The sequence below is a fragment of the Salmo salar genome, chromosome 10 (genome assembly GCF_965601325.2).
Source record: "Salmo salar chromosome 10, fSalSal1, whole genome shotgun sequence".
Lineage (NCBI taxonomy): Eukaryota > Metazoa > Chordata > Actinopteri > Salmoniformes > Salmonidae > Salmo > Salmo salar.
In genome coordinates, this window is record NC_138300.1 from 3,438,334 (window position 1) to 3,460,530 (window position 22,197).

The 22,197-nt window shown below is 46.5% G+C and overlaps 1 protein-coding gene across 2 annotated transcripts in view; it reads left to right on the plus strand.

The window, feature by feature from the left end:
* chd1l (chromodomain helicase DNA binding protein 1-like) overlaps window positions 1-7,417 on the plus strand; it is a 73,441-nt gene extending 66,024 nt beyond the window's left edge. For both annotated transcript variants that reach the window (XM_045687232.2, XM_045687233.2), the window contains exon 24: window positions 4,504-7,417. In XM_045687232.2, coding sequence (XP_045543188.2) covers window positions 4,504-4,626 — 123 coding nt within the window. In that variant the 3' untranslated portion in view covers window positions 4,627-7,417. The remainder of the gene's footprint in view (window positions 1-4,503) is intronic.
* The last annotated feature ends 14,780 nt before the right edge of the window (window positions 7,418-22,197 follow it).

Below are 22,197 nucleotides of genomic sequence, written 5' to 3' on the forward strand. Positions count from 1 at the left end.
AGGGAGTTCTCAACCGTGATGGCGAGATCATGGAACGGGCAGTCCTTCCCCGGGAGGAAGAGCAGCTCCGTCTTGCCGAGGTTCAGCTTGAGGTGGTGATCCGTCATCCACACTGATATGTCTGACAGACATGCAGAGATGCGATTTGCCGCCTGGTTATCAGAAGGGGGAAAGGAGAAGATTAATTGTGTGTCATCTGCATAGCAATGATAGGAGAGACCATGTGAGGATATGACAGAGCCAAGTGACTTGGTGTATAGCGAGAATAGGAGAGGGCCTAGAACAGAGCCCTGGGGGACACCAGTGGTGAGAGCGCATGGTGCGGAGACAGATTGTCGCCACGGCACCTGGTAGGAGCGACCTGTCAGGTAGGACGCAATCCAAGCGTGGGCCGCGCCGGAGATGCCCAACTCGGAGAGGGTGGAGAGGAGGATCTGATGGTTCACAGTATCAAAGGCAGCAGATAGGTCTAGAAGGATGAGAGCAGAGGAGAGAGAGTTAGCTTTAGCAGTGCGGAGAGCCTCCGTGACACAGAGAAGAGCAGTCTCAGTTGAATGCCCAGTCTTGAAACCTGACTGATTAGGATCAAGAAGGTCATTCTGAGAGAGATAGCAGGAGAGCTGGCCAAGGACGGCACGTTCAAGAGTTTTGGAGAGAAAAGAAAGAAGGGATACTGGTCTGTAGTTGTTGACATCGGCGGGATCGAGTGTAGGTTTTTTCAGAAGGGGTGCAACTCTCGCTTTCTTGAAGACGGAAGGGACGTAGCCAGCGGTCAAGGATGAGTTGATGAGCGAGGTGAGGTAGGGGAGAAGGTCTCCGGAAATGGTCTGGAGAAGAGAGGAGGGGATAGGGTCAAGTGGGCAGGTTGTTGGGCGGCCGGCCGTCACAAGACGCGAGATTTCATCTGGAGAGAGAGGGGAGAAAGAGGTCAAAGCACAGGGTAGGGCAGTGTGAGCAGGACCAGCGGTGTCGTTTGACTTAGCAAACGAGGATCGGATATCGTCAACCTTCTTTTCAAAATGGTTGACGAAGTCATCCGCAGAGAGGGAGGAGGAGGGGGGAGGGGGAGGAGGATTCAGGAGGGAGGAGAAGGTAGCAAAGAGCTTCCTAGGGTTAGAGGCAGATGCTTGGAATTTAGAGTGGTAGAAAGTGGCTTTAGCAGCAGAGACAGAAGAGGAGAATGTAGAGAGGAGGGAGTGAAAGGATACCAGGTCCGCAGGGAGGCGAGTTTTCCTCCATTTCCGCTCGGCTGCCCGGAGCCCTGTTCTGTGAGCTCGTAGTGAGTCGTCGAGCCACGGAGCAGGAGGGGAGGACCGAGCCGGCCTGGAGGATAGGGGACAGAGAAAATCAAAGGATGCAGAAAGGGAGGAGAGGAGGGTTGAGGAGGCAGAATCAGGAGATAGGTTGGAGAAGGTTTGAGCAGAGGGAAGAGATGATAGGATGGAAGAGGAGAGAGTAGCGGGAGAGAGAGAGAGCGAAGGTTGGGACGGCGCAATACCATCCGAGTAGGGGCAGAGTGAGAAGTGTTGGATGAGAGCAAGAGGGAAAAGGATACAAGGTAGTGGTCGGAGATTTGGAGGGGAGTTGCAATGAGATTAGTGGAAGAACAGCATCTAGTAAAGATGAGGTCAAGCGTATTGCCTGCCTTGTGAGTAGGGGGGGAAGGTGAGAGGGTGAGGTCAAAAGAGGAGAGGAGTAGAAAGAAGGAGGCAGAGAGGAATGAGTCAAAGGTAGACGTGGGGAGGTTAAAGTCACCCAGAACTGTGAGAGGTGAGCCATCCTCAGGAAAGGAACTTATCAAGGCGTCAAGCTCATTGATGAACTCTCCAAGGGAACCTGGAGGGCGATAAATGATAAGGATGTTAAGCTTGAAAGGGCTGGTAACTGTGACAGCATGGAATTCAAATGAGGAGATAGACAGATGGGTCAGGGGAGAAAGAGAGAATGTCCACTTGGGAGAGATGAGGATTCCAGTGCCACCACCCCGCTGGCTCGATGCTCTAGGGGTATGCGAGAACACGTGGGCAGACGAAGAGAGAGCAGTAGGAGTAGCAGTTTTATCTGTGGTAATCCATGTTTCCGTCAGCGCCAGGAAGTCTAGGGACTGGAGGGTAGCATAGGCTGAGATGAACTCAGTCTTGTTGGCTGCAGACCGGCAGTTCCAGAGGCTGCCGGAGACCTGGAACTCCACGTGGGTCGTGCGCGCTGGGACCACCAGGTTAGAGTGGCAGCGGCCACGCGGTGTGAAGCGTTTGTATGGCCTGTGTAGAGAGGAGAGAACAGGGATAGACAGACACATAGTTGACAAGCTACAGAAGTGTTGTTTCTTGTATTATTGTCTCCTGTGTCTTTAGAGAACTGTTTCACTTTGATATCCTTTTTCTTCTGTCCTGATTTTCTCTTTCTTTTCTTCTGTTAACTAGATATTCTTTGTTGTTCTTCGTTAGCTACCTAGCTTCTTCCAAAAAGAGTCCCTAGCAACTGCTTAGCAACTGGTAAACAATTCAGCTTGCTAAGATAACTACAATTTTATGAAAAATAGTTATCTTCTTTGTTTGTTGCTTGTTTTTTCTCCTATTCAGTCTTGCAGTTTTCTTTTGCTTTTTTCCGATGTACTTCACTCTAAAAACCATGTAAATTTCAATATTTGTAGGAGCTCATTTTTCAGCTGCTGCTGCTCAAATTGGAGTTCCGGAACAATCATGTTATGGTCTGATGATGCTAGCCTTCTGATGTTGCTATGGTCTGATGTTGCTATGGTCTGATGTTGCTATGGTCTGATGTTGCTATGGTCTGATGTTGCTATGGTCTGACGATGCTAGTCTTCTGATGTTGCTATGGTCTGATGATGCTAGCCTTCTGATGTTGCTAGTCTTCTGATGTTGCTATGGTCTGATGATGCTAGCCTTCTGATGTTGCTATGGTCTGATGATGCTAGTCGTCTGATGATGCTATGGTCTGATGATGCTAGCCTTCTGATGTTGCTATGGTCTGATGATGCTAGTCTTCTGATGTTGCTATGGTCTGATGTTGCTATGGTCTGATGATGCTATGGTCTGATGTTGCTATGGTCTGATGTTGCTAGTCTTCTGATGTTGCTATGGTCTGATGATGCTAGCCTTCTGATGTTGCTATGGTCTGATGATGCTAGCCTTCTGATGTTGCTATGGTCTGATGATGCTAGTCTTCTGATGTTGCTATGGTCTGATGATGCTATGGTCTGATGATGCTAGCCTTCTGATGTTGCTATGGTCTGATGATGCCAGTCTTCTGATGTTGCTATGGTCTGATGATGCTAGTCTTCTCATGTTGCTATGGTCTGATGATGCTAGTCTTCTGATGTTGCTATGGTCTGATGATGCTATGGTCTGATGATGCTAGTCTTCTGATGTTGCTATGGTCTGATGATGCTAGTCTTCTGATGTTGCTAGTCTTCTGATGTTGCTATGGTCTGATGTTGCTATGGTCTGATGATGCTATGGTCTGATGTTGCTATGGTCTGATGATGCTATGGTCTGATGTTGCTATGGTCTGATGATGCTAGTCTTCTGATGATGCTATGGTCTGATGTTGCTATGGTCTGATGTTGCTATGGTCTGATGATGCTAGTCTTCTGATGTTGCTATGGTCTGATGTTGCTATGGTCTGATGTTGCTAGTCTTCTGATGTTGCTATGGTCTGATGATGCTAGTCTTCTGATGTTGCTATGGTCTGATGATGCTAGTCTTCTGATGTTGCTGTGGTCTGATGTTGCTCTAGTCTGATGATGCTATGGTCTGATGATGCTAGTCTTCTGATGTTGCTATGGTCTGATGTTGCTATGGTCTGATGTTGCTAGTCTTCTGATGTTGCTATGGTCTGATGATGCTAGTCTTCTGATGTTGCTATGGTCTGATGATGCTATGGTCTGATGATGCTATGGTCTTCTGATGATGCTATGGTCTTCTGATGTTGCTATGGTCTGATGTTGCTATGGTCTGATGATGCTATGGTCTGATGTTGCTATGGTCTGATGATGCTAGTCTTCTGATGTTGCTATGGTCTGATGTTGCTATGGTCTGATGTTGCTATGGTCTGATGATGCTAGTCTTCTGATGTTGCTATGGTCTGATGTTGCTATGGTCTGATGTTGCTATGGTCTGATGATGCTAGTCTTCTGATGTTGCTATGGTCTGATGTTGCTAGTCTTCTGATGTTGCTATGGTCTGATGATGCTAGTCTTCTGATGTTGCTATGGTCTGATGTTGCTCTAGTCTGATGATGCTAGTCTTCTGATGTTGCTATGGTCTGATGTTGCTATGGTCTGATGTTGCTAGTCTTCTGATGTTGCTATGGTCTGATGATGCTAGTCTTCTGATGTTGCTATGGTCTGATGATGCTATGGTCTGATGATGCTATGGTCTTCTGATGATGCTATGGTCTTCTGATGTTGCTATGGTCTGATGTTGCTATAGTCTGATGATGCTAGTCTTCTGATGTTTCTATGACTTTCTGTGTCACCAGGAGCTCCAGGAGCTGATTGTTCAGCACCCTCATGCACTTCCTGTTCAGAAGACCTGGCTGGAGGCCTGCTTCTCTAGACAGAGACAAGTCAACACCACCAAGTTCCTGCACTGCTTTAAATGAGGTGTCTCTCCAGTACAATAACACACAGCTGATGTGAGCCTGCAGGGGCCATGGATCAATCCCTTTCTCCCGCTACAATACCACTTTAATACTTAAAATACTCAACTGATTACAATCAAGTACAGAACGTTCCTTTACTCTGCTTTTTATTTGTATAAATTATTTTAATATGACATTTATTTTGGTAGTTGCAGGTAGCCTAGTGGTTAGAGCATTGGACCAGTAACTGAAAGGTTGCTGGCTCAAATCCCTGAGCTGACAAGGTAAAAATCTGTCATTCAGCCCCTGAACAAGGCGGTTAACCCACTGTTAACGGTTAACCCACTGTTCCCCGGGTGCCGAAGACGTGAATGTCAATTAAGGCAGCCCTCCTCTCTGATTCAGAGGGGTTGAGTTAAATGCATTCACTTGTACAACTGACTAGGTATCTCCCTTTCCTTATCATTAGGCGTTGTGTATATCAGTGGTTCCCAACGTTTTTCGGATACTGTCCCACCAACTAAATGTTGCTCTGCCCTGAGTGTCCCCGGAGTACCCCCAGGGCTGGGAACCAATGCTGTATAGCTGACCAGGTACCACTCTAAAGTGATATGTTATGGAACAGAGAGGTGGGGCTTATAGAAAAGGGGCGTTGCATGATGCTCTACCTGTAGAGGTCAATGAGGTATACAAGAACTGAGGACTGCTTCCAAGATGGACATCTGCTCACATTGGCATATGCTGTTTTTGTGGTCGCTGCCATCTGCTTGACAGAGCCGGTAACGCCTGATCGCTAGCGCTGTGGTCGCTGCCATCTGCTTGACAGAGCCGGTAACGCCTGATCGCTAGCGCTGTGTGCACTGGCGCGAGCAGCAATGACGTCATCCAGAAGCATGGCAGACATTGGATGATTATTTCATGTTTATATCTTCAGCTGTCAGTGATGGGAAACAATTTGTTCTCAGACAATTATTGAAGAAAAAAAAAACACTGGATATTTTTGGCACAAAGGTGATAACGAAAGTGTCTTTTTTTAGGATTTTTTAAATTGGACTCAATGGGGATTGTCCTTTTGTGCTCTGCTCTGCTCGGCTTGGTAGCAATACAACATGGCAACAGCATAAACGCAATGTGACCAACAGGCACAACCACAGCGATCCTTGGGACGTCCACAACCTAACCATAACCTTAACCCAACTCTTTTACATTTCAGATTACTGGGGTAACATTAGAGTTGGGACAGCCCAAGGATCCCAGATAGCATAGAAAGGACCGCTGCGATTGTGCCTGTTGTTCACATTGCATATATATGGGTCATGCTTTGTGTGATGTATTGTTGTCTCTACCTTCTTACCCGTTGTGCTGTTGTCTGTGCCCAATAATGTTTGTACCCTGTTTTGTGCTGCTGCCATGTTGTGTTGCTACCATGCTGTGTTGTTGAAGTCGGAAGTTTACATACACCTTAGCCAAATACATGCACCAAAGTAAGTTCATCTCTAGGAGACAGAACGCGTCTCCTTCCTGAGCGGTATGACGGCTGCTTGGTCCCATGGTGTTTATACTTGCATACTATTGTTTGTACAGATGATCGTGGTACCTTCAGGCGTTTGGAAATTGCTCCCAAGGATGAACCAGACTTGTGGAGGTCAAAAAATTTAATTCTGAGGTCTTTGCTGATTTCTTTTGATTTTCCCATGATGTCAAGTAAAGAGGCACTGAGTTTGAAGGTAGACCTTGAAATACATCCACAGGTATACCTCCCAATTGACTCAAATGATGTCAATTAGCCTATCAGAAGCTTCTAAAGCCATGATATCATTTTCTGTAATTTCCCAAGCTGTTTAAAGGCACAGTCAACTTAGTGTATGTAAACTTCTGACCCACTGGAATTGTGATACAGTGTGAATAAGTGAAATAATCTGTCTGTGAACAATTGTTGGAAAAATGACTTGTTTCATGCACAAAGTAGATAAGTACACTTGTAACAACCTAAGCATTACGAAACTTCTATTCAATCCAATATGCCTCACGTAGCAAAATCTGTGTTTATTAACAAACAAATATCAGCAAACGGAGAAATAGTCACATGCAAACAAGCATACATAAACTCTTTACATTGCCAGGAATCCTAAACAAATCATATTCATTAATACGTTTTAATTTCCTTTTTGTTTTTCATTTTAGTTTAAGTATTGCCATACTGTTTAAATTCATTTATAAAGTGAAAAAAAGTTAGGTTTTGAATTAGACCATTTGCATGTGTGAATATGAAATGTACCTAATATTAATAGTAGTTTAATTAAATATAATACATCTTAATCAATGTCAGAATTTCGGAAATAAATCATATCGAAACCATTACATTGTACAACCTGTCCTGTTTTCTTTGTAACAAAGTTCTACTGTAAATATACTGTCACGTCCTGACCAGTATAAGGGTTATTTGTTATTGTAGTTTGGTCAGGACGTGGCAGAGGGTATTTGTTTTATGTGGTTCGGGGTGGTGGTTTATTTAGTAGGGCGTTTGATTTATTATTTCCGGGTTTTTGGGTAATGTTCTATGTGGTCTCTTGTCTTTTGTATTTCTATGTCTGGTTTATTGGGGTTGGACTCTCAATTGGAGGCAGGTGTTTTCTCGTTGCCTCTGATTGGGAGTCCTATATATGTGTTTGGTTTAGTGTTTGTGGGAGATTGTTTCTTGTTTTGCGTGTGTGAGCCTGACAAGACTGTTTTGTTGTTCGTGAGTTCTTCCTTTGTTATTTTGGTGTTCACCTTTCTTGGTTTAAAATAAAATACAAGCTGAGCATCCACATTCCTGCTGCGTTTTGGTCCTCCATTCCAGACGACAACCTGTCCTGTTTTCTTTGTAACAAAGTTCTGTATGTCAATCCAAAGAATTCTACTGTAAATATACAAAACAAAACAACTAATGTTAAAATGGTCTCCTTCTTCATTCCACAGAAATCACAAGTATAATATTCAGATTAAATCTTTCCAAAACATGTTTCACAGGATATATTCAATGTAACATTTTAAATGAAACTTCCTTAACCTTGTTACTGATACAATATTTGCTGTCCCACATTGTATATCACCATAGATATTCAACCCAAAGAAAAACATCTTGCTGAGGGAAATGGAGTATCACAAACAATATCCCTAATCTGTTTATTTCTACATTTCTTTGAGGATGTTATTATTGCTAATTAATATATTTTGAGGATGTTATTATTGCCAATGAATATATTTTCATGTAAATCTACAGTACCAGTCAAAAGTTTGGACACACCTACTCATTCAAGGGGTTTTCTTTATTTTTTTATTATTTTCTACATTGTAGAATAATAGTGAAGACATCAAAACTATGCCAAAAGTGTGCAAAGCTGTCATTAAGGCAAAGGGTGGCTACTTAAACAAATCAAAATATATTTTAGATTCTATTAACACTTTTTAGGTTACTACATGTTTCCATATGTGTTATTTCATAGTTTTGATGTCTTCACTATGATTCTACAATGTAGAAAATAGTAAAAAATAAACTAAAACCCTTGAATGAATAGGTATGTCCAAACTTTTGACTGGTACTGTATGTTACTTACATCAACCACAGAGGAATACAACCTTTAAAAATAATTGCATATTCTTTCGGGGTTATTGGAATTCTAAACTTATCAGGAAATTCCCCATATGAGAGTAGATGTCCATCCTCTTTCAGTAACTAACTTTCACTTCATACTTGTCGCCAAACCCACTGGCTCCAGGTCATCTACAAGTTTCTGCTAGGTAAAGCCCCGCCTTATCTCAGCTCACTGGTCACCATAGCAGCACCCACCCGTAGCACACGCTCCAGCAGGTATATCTCACTGGTCACCCCCAAATAAAGTTAAGAAAGAGTCATTTTGAAATCCTATTTCTTTGTTGTTTCATAGAAAGTATCTGTGAGGGTAAAAATTGTTTATATGCTAATATCCAAGCTAAAAGTGCCTGCTTTTGGAATTTGGCCAACAGCAAAATTACTCCGAAGTAACAGAGTTAAATAAATACTCAGGGAAGACATTCCAAATACTGTTCTGGTTCTTAATATACTTTAGAATCCAATTTATTATTTAGAGTATTGAAATCTAAAACCTCATGACCTCCTTGTTCTTGGGTATTACTGAGAATATCGTTCTGTAGATAGTGAGGCTTCCTCCAAATAAAATTAGAAAGAATCTAAGTCCTTTACGATTTTGGGGGGTAAGTCAAGTGATAACGAGACACAAACCGATCTGGATAACCCTTCAGCTTTGGACAATAAAACCAGACCATATAATTAAATATCTCTCAGTAACCAGAGGTTCAATTTTCTTTGTTTTCTCAATAATGGGGTTAAAGTTGTTTAATTCACTCCTTTTGTTTTTCATCCTTGCATATAACAATCCAAGATAAGTTACCTTATCTTTAACCGGGATACCATATACTTCCTGTAAAACACAGTCCTTCAGTGAAAATAAGACTTAATTTTCAAACCTGAAACCAAGTAAAAATCTTCAACACAGGAAACAGCTTTAGAAACCTATTTCCTGTCTCTCAAAAATATGGTGGTAACAGCCAGTTGACATTGTTTAAATTCCTTAGTACCAAAATACCTTAAATTTGATTTCTTGATATGAAGAGCCATAATTTGAATAACCAATAAAAATGGACTAATTGGACAGCCCTGCCAAATACCACGCCAAATATAAAATCTTGGGGCTGTCCCGTGAGCTAATTTCACAGAGCTAGTACAACCACTATATCAAGTTTGGATTGCTTTAAAAAAATAAAATACCAAACCCTAAAATCGTATTACTTTGAACATAAACTCATGTTCTACAGTGTCAAAAGCTTTATAAAAATCACCAAACATAAGAAAACTATCATAAAGGATGAGGTCATTATAGTCAATCATATCTAAGATCAACCTGATGTTATTACTAATGTGTCGACCATGCATAAAACCAGATTGTTCTTCATCAATTATATGATGCAAGTCTTAGCTGTGTTCGAATACTCATACCATGTCACGTTTGTCGTACGATGGAGACCAAGGCGCAGCTTGTGTATCGTTCCACATTTTTACTTAACTGTGAAACTATGCAAGACATACAATAAACGAATAAACAAAAACGACAAACCGTGACGAAGAGGAGCAACATACACTAACTCATAATAATCTCCCACAAACCCAGGTGGGAAAAATATCTACTTAAATATGATCCCCAATTAGAGACAACGATGACCAGCTGCCTCTAATTGGAGATCATCCCCCCAAAAAACAACAACATAGAAATACAGAAACTAGAACATAACAACATAGAAAATTTAAACTAGACAAAACCCCGTCACGCCCTGACCTACTCTACCATAGAAAATAAAAGCTTCTATGGTCAGGACGTGACATACTAACCGCACTAACCATACTATTTGTGATATGAATTGAGTATATAGTATGCTTATTGGTCATAGTATAAATATAGTTAGTATGCCAAAACTTCCCGGATGATGTACTAAATTTACCAAAATACGAAGTATACATGCAGTGGACACTATTCTTCAGGAAATGGGCGTGGCTTCATGACTTTTAAGATTTGAAGAAAATGGCGGAAAATTTGCAGCCGAAGTCCGACGAGCCGATACAAATTCATTGCTTTAACTAATTATGACAAATGTTAAGAAAAAGTTTAAAAATGTAATTAAGTAATGCCTTTTCAAATACGATACGTTACACGTCATGTTGGCTGACAATTTATTAGCTACGCTATCCTTTACGAAGCGCGTAGTATTACAGCAGTATGTACCGGTATGTTAGCTACGCTATCCTTTACGAACCGTGTAGTATTACAGCAGTATGTACCGGTATGTTAGCTACGCTATCCTTTACGAAGCGCGTAGTATTACAGCAGTATGTACCGGTATGTTAGCTACGCTATCCTTTACGAACCGCGTGGTATTACAGCAGTATGTACCGGTATGTTAGCTACGCTATCCTTTACGAAGCGCGTAGTATTACAGTAGTATGTACCGGTATGTTAGCTACGCTATCCTTTACGAACCGCGTAGTATTACAGCAGTATGTACCGGTATGTTAGCTATGCTACTTAACGTTAGTTGGATACTAATACAGTTAACTTGCCAGTATATTAACTTACTAACTACCCAACATTTATTGACTTGATTATTTACATCATTCTTAGCCATTGAATCGTACGACTACACCACTTAGCTATCTACTCCGATTTCAGAGCACTTGCGCGCAGAATAACTGATGAATTTACGAACGCTCAACACCAGTTAAACATGGCCGGTGTCAGTAAACGTCGGCAAAAAAAAGCATAATTAAATTGTCGCCAGCAGCACAGTTACAGTTACCAATGCTCTGGATAACATGAAAACAGCCTAACCAGCTCAACGTTAGCCAGTTAGCTTGGGTGCCGTTCAACGCTTGGATCAACCCTACTCGGCCAGAGCATCCAGTGTGCGCTCTGAATGATCCTAGAGCGAAATGCTCTGAATTTATGGACAATCTGACAACGTTCTGGATTTACAAACACCTAGACACACTGGCACTCCAGACTGAATTTACTAACACTACGGAAATCGCTAATTGTTTAGCTAGTCATTTGTTAAACTAAAAAGCTAGCAAGAGGTTGCATAGCAACAGCATCACCTTCCGGTAGACAGGTGAAGCTCTTGTATGCTCAACTGAAACAATACCGTTTGTTTCCAGTATGCTAAAATTAACTAGTAGTATATAGTATGTAGTATACAGTATGGGTATTAGAACACAGCTCTAGTCTCTAGACCTATAGACATAGTATATAGTATGTAGTATACAGTGTGGGTATTCGAACACAGCTCTAGTCTCTAGACCTATAGACATAGTATATAGTATGTAGTATACAGTATGGGTATTCGAACACAGCTCTAGTCTCTAGACCTATAGACTAATAGTATATAGTATGTAGTCGTGCTGCACTCCGCTCCGCAGGTAATATTACATCTCATTACATTACAACGGTTTGATTTGTTTGATCTGAGCAATTTTTTAGCTAGCTACTTAGCTGTCTTTGTATCAAAGATAATTGTGTAGTTTAGAGTAATTATCGAGGTTAGCTAGCCAGCTATTTTCGTCCGCCGCGCCGCCGTTCTCCTACTTAAGTCAACAACTGCTAGCTAGCTAGCCAACTTCTACCGACTAGCAGCACTGTAGAAACTAATACATTACAACGGAACGATTTGATTAGTGTAGTGTTAGCTAGCTACATAGTTGTCTTTGCTGTCTTTGTATCTAAGATAATTGTGTAGTTTAGAGTAATTATCGAGGTTAGCGAGCCAGCTATTTTCGTCCGCCGCGCCGCGCCACTGTTCTCCTACTTAGTCAACAACTGCTAGCTAGCTAGCCAACTTCTACCGACTAGCAGCACTGTAGAAACTAATACATTACAACGGAACGATTTGATTAGTGTAGTGTTAGCTAGCTACATAGTTGTCTTTGCTGTCTTTGTATCTAAGATAATTGTGTAGTTTAGAGTAATTATCGAGGTTAGCGAGCCAGCTATTTTCGTCCGCCGCGCCGCGCCACTGTTCTCCTACTTAGTCAACAACTGCTAGCTAGCTAGCCAACTTCTACCGACTAGCAGCACTGTAGAAACTAATACATTACAACGGAACGATTTGATTAGTGTAGTGTAAGCTAGCTACATAGTTGTCTTTGCTGTCTTTGTATCTAAGATAATTGTGTAGTTTAGAGTAATTATCGAGGTTAGCTAGCCAGGTTAGCTAGTGTTAGCTAGCTACATAGTTGCTTTTGTATCATGATAAGGTGTAGTACTGAAACTATCGAGGTTACCTAGCCAGCTACACTTTCAAACAAAGTCAACAACGCAGCCACTGCTAGCTAGCCTACTTTACCAGCCAACAGTACTGTATCATTTTAGTCAATAAGTTGTCTTTGTCATAGTTTGTCATAGCTTGATAATTGTGTAGTTTAGAGTAATTATCGAGGTTAGCTGGCCAGCTATTTTCGTCCCCCGTGACGCCATTTCCTAACCAACTATTACCGACGAGCAGCATTGTAGAAACTAAATACATTACAAAGGAACATCTTGATTAGTGTTATGTTAGCTAGCTACATAGTTGCCTTTGTATCATGATAAGGTGTAGTACTGAAACTATCAAGGTTACCCAGCCAGCTACACTTTCAAACAAAGTCAACAACGCAGCCACTGCTAGCTAGCCTACTTCACCAGCCAGCAGTACTGTATCATTTTAGTCAATAAGATTTTTGCAACGTAAGCTTAACTTTCTGAACATTCGAGACGTGTAGTCCACTTGTCATTCCAATCTCCTTTGCATTAGCGTAGCCTCTTCTGTAGCCTGTCAACTATGTGTCTGTCTATCCCTGTTCTCTCCCCTCTGCACAGGCCATACAAACGCTTCACACCGCGTGGCCGCTGCCACTCTAACCTGGTGGTCCCAGCGCGCACGACCCACGTGGAGTTCCAGGTCTCCGGCAGCCTCTGGAACTGCCGGTCTGCGGCCAACAAGGCAGAGTTAATCTCAGCCTATGCTACCCTCCAGTCCCTCGACTTCTTGGCGCTGACGGAAACATGGATTACCACAGATAACACTGCTACTCCTACTGCTCTCTCCTCGTCTGCCCACGTGTTCTCGCACACCCCGAGAGCTTCTGGTCAGCGGGGTGGTGGCACTGGGATCCTCATCTCTCCCAAGTGGACATTCTCTCTTTCTCCCCTGACCCATCTGTCTATCGCCTCCTTTGAATTCCATGCTGTCACAGTTACCAGCCCTTTCAAGCTTAACATCCTTATCATTTATCGCCCTCCAGGTTCCCTTGGAGAGTTCATCAATGAGCTTGACGCCTTGATAAGTTCCTTTCCCGAGGATGGCTCACCTCTCACAGTTCTGGGTGACTTTAACCTCCCCACGTCTACCTTTGACTCATTCCTCTCTGCCTCCTTCTTTCCACTCCTCTCCTCTTTTGACCTCACCCTCTCACCTTCCCCCCTACTCACAAGGCAGGCAATATGCTTGACCTCATCTTTACTAGATGCTGTTCTTCCACTAATCTCATTGCAAGTCCCCTCCAAGTCTCTGACCACTACCTTGTATCCTTTTCCCTCTCGCTCTCATCCAACACTTCTCACTCTGCCCCTACTCGGATGGTATTGCGCCGTCCCAACCTTCGCTCTCTCTCCCCCGCTACTCTCTCCTCTTCCATCCTATCATCTCTTCCCTCTGCTCAAACCTTCTCCAATCTATCTCCTGATTCTGCCTCCTCAACCCTCCTCTACTCCCTTTCTGCATCCTTTGACTCTCTATGTCCCCTATCCTCCAGGCCGGCTCGGGCCTCCCCTCCTGCTCCGTGGCTCGACGACTCACAGAACAGGGCTCCGGGCAGCCGAGCGGAAATGGAGGGAAACTCGCCTCCCTGCGGACCTGGCATCCTTTCACTCCCTCCTCTCTACATTTTCCTCCTCTGTCTCTGCTGCTAAAGCCACTTTCTACCACTCTAAATTCCAAGCATCTGCCTCTAACCCTAGGAAGCTCTTTGCCACTTTCTCCTCCCTCCTGAATCCTCCTCCCCCCCCCCCCCCTCCTCCCTCTCTGCGGATTACTTTGTCAACCATTTTGAAAAGAAGGTCGACGACATCCAATCCTCGTTTGCTAAGTCAAACGACACCGCTGGTCCTGCTCACACTGCCCTACCCTGTGCTTTGACCTCTTTCTCCCCTCTCTCTCCAGATGAAATCTCGAGTCTTGTGACGGCCGGCCGCCCAACAACCTGCCCGCTTGACCCTATCCCCTCCTCTCTTCTCCAGACCATTTCCGGAGACCTTCTCCCTTACCTCACCTCGCTCATCAACTCATCCTTGACCGCTGGCTACGTCCCTTCCGTCTTCAAGAGAGCGAGAGTTGCACCCCTTCTGAAAAACCCTACGCTCGATCCCTCCGATGTCAACAACTACAGACCAATATCCCTTCTTTCTTTTCTCTCCAAAACTCTTGAACGTGCTGTCCTTGGCCAGCTCTCCTGCTATCTCTCTCAGAATGACCTTCTTGATCCAAATCAGTCAGGTTTCAAGACTGGTAATTCAACTGAGACTGCTTTTCTCTGTGTCACGGAGGCGCTCCGCACTGCTAAAGCTAACTCTCTCTCCTCTGCTCTCATCCTTCTAGACCTATCGGCTGCCTTTGATACTGTGAACCATCAGATCCTCCTCTCCACCCTCTCCGAGTTGGGCATCTCCGGCGCGGCCCACGCTTGGATTGCGTCCTACCTGACAGGTCGCTCCTACCAGGTGGCTTGGCGAGAATCTGTCTCCGCACCACGTGCTCTCACCACTGGTGTCCCCCAGGGCTCTGTTCTAAGCCCTTTCCTATTCTCGCTATACACCAAGTCACTTGGCTCTGTCATATCCTCACATGGTCTCTCCTGTCATTGCTATGCAGATGACACACAATTAATCTTCTCCTTTCTCCCTTCTGATAACCAGGTGGCGAATCGCATGTCTGGCAGACATATCAGTGTGGATGACGGATCACCACCTCAAGCTGAACCTCGGCAAGATGGAGCTGCTCTTCCTCCCGGGGAAGGACTGCCCATTCCATGATCTCGCCATCACGGTTGACAACTCCATTGTGTCCTCCTCCCAGAGTGCTAAGAACCTTGGCGTGACCCTGGACAACACCCTGTCGTTCTCCACTAACATCAAGGCGGTGACCCGATCCTGTAGGTTCATGCTCTACAACATTCGCAGAGTACGACCCTGCCTCACACAGGAAGCGGCGCAGGTCCTAATCCAGGCACTTGTCATCTCCCGTCTGGATTACTGCAACTCGCTGTTGGCTGGGCTCCCTGCCTGTGCCATTAAACCCCTACAACTCATCCAGAACGCCGCAGCCCGTCTGGTGTTCAACCTTCCCAAGTTCTCTCACGTCACCCCGCTCCTCCGCTCTCTCCACTGGCTTCCAGTTGAAGCTCGCATCCGCTACAAGACCATGGTGCTTGCCTACGGAGCTGTGAGGGGAACGGCACCTCCGTACCTTCAGGCTCTGATCAGGCCCTACACCCAAACAAGGGCACTGCGTTCATCCACCTCTGGCCTGCTCGCCTCCCTACCTCTGAGGAAGCACAGTTCCCGCTCAGCCCAGTCAAAACTGTTCGCTGCTCTGGCACCCCAATGGTGGAACAAGCTCCCTCACGACGCCAGGACAGCGGAGTCAATCACCACCTTCCGGAGACACCTGGAACCCCACCTCTTTAAGGAATACCTAGGATAGGATAAAGTAATCCTTCTAACCCCCCCCACCCCCCCCCCCCCCCTTAAAAGATTTAGATGCACTATTGTAAAGTGGTTGTTCCACTGGATATCATAACGTGAATGCACCAATTTGTAAGTCGCTCTGGATAAGAGCGTCTGCTAAATGACTTAAATGTTAGTATACAGTATGGGTATTAGAACACAGAAGCACATTAAGGTCCTGGAGTGGCCTAGTTAGTCTCCAGACCTTAATCCCATAGAAAATCTGTGGAGGGAGCTGAAAGTTCGAGCTGCCAAACGTCAGCCTCGAAACCTTAATGACTTGGAGAAGATCTGCAAAGGGGAGTGGGACAAAATCCCTCCTGAGATGTGTGCAAACCTGGTGGCCAACTACAAAAAACGTCTGACCTCTGTGATTGCCAACAAGGGTTTTGCCTCCAAGTACCAAGTCATGTTTTGCAGAGGGGTCAAATACTTATTTCCCTCATTAAAATGCAAATCATTTTATAACATTTTTGACATGCGCTTTTCTGGATTTTTTTGTTATTCTGTCTCTCACTGTTCAAATAAACCTACCATTAAAATTATAGACTGATCATTTCTTTGTCAATGGGCAAACGTACAAAATCAGCAGGGGATCAAATACTTTTTTCCCCACTGTACATGGGGTAGCCAGGGGGGGACTAGAGTTTAATACATGGGGTGGCCAGGGGGGGACTAGAGTTTAATACATGGGGTGGCCAGGGGGTGGGGACTAGAGTTTAATACACGGGGTGGCCAGGGGGGGAACTAGAGTTTAATACATGGGGTGGCCAGGGGGGGACTAGAATTTAATACATGTGGTGGCCGGGGGGGAATAGAGTTTAATACATGGGGTGGCCGGGGGGGGACTACAGTTTAATACATGGGGTGGCCAGGGGCGGACTAGAGTTTAATACATGGGGTGGCCAGGGGGGGACTACAGTTTAATACATGGGGTGGCCAGGGGGGACTAGAGTTTAATACATGGGGTGGCCAGGGGGGACCTAGAGTTTAATACATGGGGTGGCCAGGGGGGAACTAGAGTTTAATACATGGGGTGGCCAGGAGGGGGACTAGAGTTTAATACATAGGGTGGCCAGGTGGGGAACTAGAGTTTATAACATGGGGTGGCCAGGGAGGGAACAAGAGTTTAATACATGGGGTGGCCAGGGGGGGAACTAAAATGTAATACATTGGGTGGCCAAGGGGGAACTAGAGTTTAATACATGGGGTGGCCAGGGGGGAACTAGAGTTTAATACATGGGGAGGCCAGGTGGGGAACTAGAGTTTATAACATGGGGTGGCCAGGGGGGGAACAAGAGTTTAATACATGGGGTGGCCAGGGGGGGAACTAGAATTTAATACATGGGGTGGCCAGGGGGGAACTAGAGTTTAATACATGGGGTGGCCAGGGGGGGACTAGAGTTTAATACATGGGGTGGCCAGGGGGGGAACTAGAGTTTAATACATGGGGTGGCAAGGGGGGAACTAGAGTTTAATACATGGGGTGGCCAGGGGGGAACAAGAGTTTAAAACATGGGGTGGCCAGGGGGGGGACTAGAGTTTAATACATGGTGGCCAGGGGGGGACTAGAGTTTAATACATGGGGTGGCAAGGGAGGAACTAGAGTTTAATACATGGGGTGGCCAGGGGGGGACTAGAGTTTAATACATGGGGTGGCCAGGTGGGGAACTAGAGTTTATAACATGGGGTGGCCAGGGGGGGAACAAGAGTTTAATACACGGGGTGGCCAGGGGGGGAATAGAGTTTAATACATTGGGTGGCCGGGGGGGGACTAGAGTTAAATACATGGGGTGGCCAGGGGGGGACTAGAGATTAATACATGGGGTTGCCAGGGGGGGACTAGAGTTTAATACATGGGGTGGCCAGGGGGGGAACTAGAGTTTAATACATAGGGTGGCCAGGGGGGGACTAGAGTTTAATACATGGCGTGGCCAGGGGGGGAACTAGAGTTTAATACATGGGGTGGCCAGGGGGGAACTAGAGTTTAATACATGGGGTGGCCAGGGGGGAACTAGAGTTTAATATATGGGGTGGACAGGGGGGGAACTAGAGTTTAACACATGGGGTGTAAGGGGGGGAACTAGAGTTTAAAACATGGGGTGGCCAGGGGGGGGAACTAGAGTTTAATACATGGTGGCCAGGGGGGGACTAGAGTTTAATACATGGGGTGGCAAGGGAGGAACTAGAGTTTAATACATGGGGTGGCCAGGGGGGGACTAGAGTTTAATACATGGGGTGGCCAGGTGGGGAACTAGAGTTTATAACATGGGGTGGCCAGGTGGGGAACTAGAATTTAATACATGGGGTGGCCAGGGGGGGACTAGAGATTAATACATGGGGTTGCCGGGGGGGGGGGGGGACTAGAGTTTAATACATGGGGTGGCCAGGGGGGGAACTAGAGTTTAATACATGGGGTGGCCAGGGGGGACTAGAGTTTAATACATGGGGTAGCCAGGGGGGGAACTGGAGTTTAATACATGGGGTGGACAGGGGGGGACTAGAGTTTAATACATGGGGTGGCCAGGGGGGAACTAGAATTTAATACATGGGGTGGCCAGGGGGGAACTAGAGTTTAATACATGGGGTGGATAGGGGGGGAACTAGAGTTTAATACATGGGGTGTCCAGGGGGGGAACTAGAGTTTAATACATGGGGTTGCCAGGGGGTGAATAGAGTTTAATACATGGGGTGGCCAGGGGGGCACTAGAGTTTAATACATGGGGTGGCCAGGGGGGGGGGGGGGGACTAGAGTTTAATAGATGGGGTATCCAGGGGGGAAACTAGAGTTTAATACATGGAGTGGCCTGGGGAGAAGTAGAGTTTAATACATGGGGTGGCCAGGGGGGGACAAGAGTTTAATACATGGGGTGGCCAGGGAGGGAACTAGAGTTTAATTCATGGGGGAGCCGGGGGGGGCGGGGGACTAGAGTTTAATACATGGGGTGGCTAGAGGGGAACTATAGTTTAATACATGGGGTGGCCAGGGGGGACACTAGAGTTTAATACATGGGGTGGCCAGGGGGGGACTAGAGTTTAATACATGGGGAGGCCAGGGGGGAACTAGAGTTTAATACATGGGGTGGCCAGGGGGGAACTAGAGTTTAATACATGGGGTGGACAGGGGGAGAACTAGAGTTTAATACATGGGGTGTCCAGGGGGGGAACTAGAGTTTAATACATGGGGTTGCCAGGGGGGGAATAGAGTTTAATACATGGGGTGGCCAGGGGGGGTCTAGAGTTTAATACATGGGGTGGCCGGGGGGGGGGACTAGAGTTTAATACATGGGGTGGCCAGGGGGGGAACTAGAGTTTAATACATGGGGTGGCAAGGGGGGGGGGACTAGAGTTTAATTCATGGGGTGGCCAGGGGTTACTAGATTTTAATACATTTGGTGGCCTGGAGAGAAGTAGAGTTTAATACATGGGGTGGCCAGGGGGGGACAAGAGTTTAATACATGGGGCGGCCAGGGAGGGAACTAGAGTTTAATTCATGGGGTAGCCGGGGGGGGGCGGGGGACTAGAGTTTAATACATGGGGTGGCTAGAGGGGAACTAGAGTTTAATACATGGGGTGGCCAGGGGGGACACTAGAGTTTAATACATGGGGTGGCCAGGGGGGGAATAGAGTTTAATACATGGGGTGGCCGGGGGGGAACTAGAGTTAAATACATGGGGTGGCCAGGAGGGGGACTAGAGTTTAATACATGGGGTGGCAGGGGGGAACTAGAGTTTAATACATGGGGTGGCCAGGGGGGGAACTTGAGTTTAATACATGGGGTGGCCAGGGGGGGACTTGAGTTTAATACATGGGGTGGCCAGGTGGGGAACTAGAGTTTATAACATGGGGTGGCCAGGGAGGGAACAAGAATTTAATACATGGGGTGGCCAGGGGGGAACTAGAGTTTAATACATGGGGTGGCCAGGGGGGGGACTAGAGTTTAATACATGGGGTGGCCAGAGGGGACTAGAGTTTAATACATGGGGAGGCCAGGGGGGAACTAGAGATTAATACATGGGGTGGCCAGGGGGGAACTAGAGTTTAATACATGGGGTGGACAGGGGGAGAACTAGAGTTTAATACATGGGGTGTCCAGGGGGGGAACTAGAGTTTAATACATGGTGGCCAGGGGGGGACTAGAGTTTAATACATGGGGTGGCCAGGGGGGGACTAGAGTTTAATACATGGGGTGGCCATGGGGTGGGGACTAGAGTTTAATACATGGGGTGGCCAGGGGGGGAACTAGAGTTTAATACATGGGGTGGCCAGGGGGGGACTAGAGTTTAATACATGTGGTGGCCGGGGGGAATAGAGTTTAATACATGGGGTGGCCGGGGGAGGACTACAGTTTAATACATGGGGTGGCCAGGGGCGGACTAGAGTTTAATACATGGGGTGGCCAGGGGGGGACTACAGTTTAATACATGGGGTGGCCAGGGGGGACTAGAGTTTAATACATGGGGTGGCCAGGGGGGACCTAGAGTTTAATACATGGGGTGGCCAGGGGGGAACTAGAGTTTAATACATGGGGTGGCCAGGAGGGGGACTAGAGTTTAATACATAGGGTGGCCAGGTGGGGAACTAGAGTTTATAACATGGGGTGGCCAGGGAGGGAACAAGAGTTTAATACATGGGGTGGCCAGGGGGGGAACTAAAATGTAATACATTGGGTGGCCAAGGGGGAACTAGAGTTTAATACATGGGGTGGCCAGGGGGGAACTAGAGTTTAATACATGGGGAGGCCAGGTGGGGAACTAGAGTTTATAACATGGGGTGGCCAGGGGGGGAACAAGAGTTTAATACATGGGGTGGCCAGGCGGGGAACTAGAATTTAATACATGGGGTGGCCAGGGGGGAACTAGAGTTTAATACATGGGGTGGCCAGGGGGGGAATAGAGTTTAATACATGGGGTGGCCGGGGGGGGACTAGAGTTAAATACATGGGGTGGCCAGGGGGGGACTAGAGATTAATACATGGGGTTGCCAGGGGGGGAGACACTAGAGTTTAATACATGGGGTGGCCAGGGGGGGAACTAGAGTTTAATACATGGGGTGGCCGGGGGGGGACTAGAGTTTAATACATGGGGTGGCCAGGGGGGGGACTAGAGTTTAATACATGGGGTGGCCAAGGGGGACTAGAGTTTAAAACATGGGGTGGCCAGGGGGGGGGCTAGAGTTTAATACATGGTGGCCAGGGGGGGACTAGAGTTTAATACATGGGGTGGCAAGGGAGGAACTAGAGTTTAATACATGGGATGGCCGGGGGGGGACTAGAGTTTAATACATGGGGTGGCCAGGTGGGGAACTAGAGTTTATAACATGGGGTGGCCAGGGGGGGAACAAGAGTTTAATACATGGGGTGGCCAGGGGGGGAACTAGAATTGAATACATGGGGTGGCCAGGGGGGAAGAAGAGTTTAATACATGGGGTGGCCATGGGGGGAATAGAGTTTAATACATGGGGTGGCCGGGGGGGGACTAGAGTTAAATACATGGGGTGGCCAAGGGGTTCTAGAGATTAATACATGGGGTTGCCGGGAGGGGAGGGGGGACTAGAGTTTAATACATGGGGTGGCCAGGGGGGGAACTAGAGTTTAATACATGGGGTGGACAGGGGGGGAACTACAGTTTAATACATGGGGTGGCGAGGGTGGAACTAGAGTTTAATACATGGGGTGGACAGGGGGGGAACTAGAGTTTAATACATGGGGTGGTCAGGGGGGGACTACAGTTTAATACATGGGGTGGCCAGGGGGGGACTAGAGTTTAATACATGGGGTGGCCAGGGGGGGAACAAGAGTTTAATACATGGGGTGGCCAGGGGGGGGGGGAACTATAATGTAATACATTGAGTGGCCAGGGGGGAACTAGAGTTTAATACATGGGGAGGCCAGGTGGGGAACTAGAGTTTATAACATGGTGTGGCCAGGGGGGGAACAAGAGTTTAATACATGGGGTGGCCAGGGGGGGAACTAGAATTTAATACATGGGGTGGCCAGGGGGAATAGAGTTTAATACACGGGGTGGCCAGGGGGGGAATAGAGTTTAATACATGGGGTGGCCGGGGGGGGTCTAGAGTTAAATACATGGGGTGGCCAGGGGGGACTAGAGATTAATACATGGGGTTGCCAGGGGGGGACACTAGAGTTTAATACATGGGGTGGCCAGGGGGGGAACTAGAGTTTAATACATGGGGTGGCCAGGGGGGGACTAGAGTTTAATACATGGGGTGGCCAGGGGGGGAA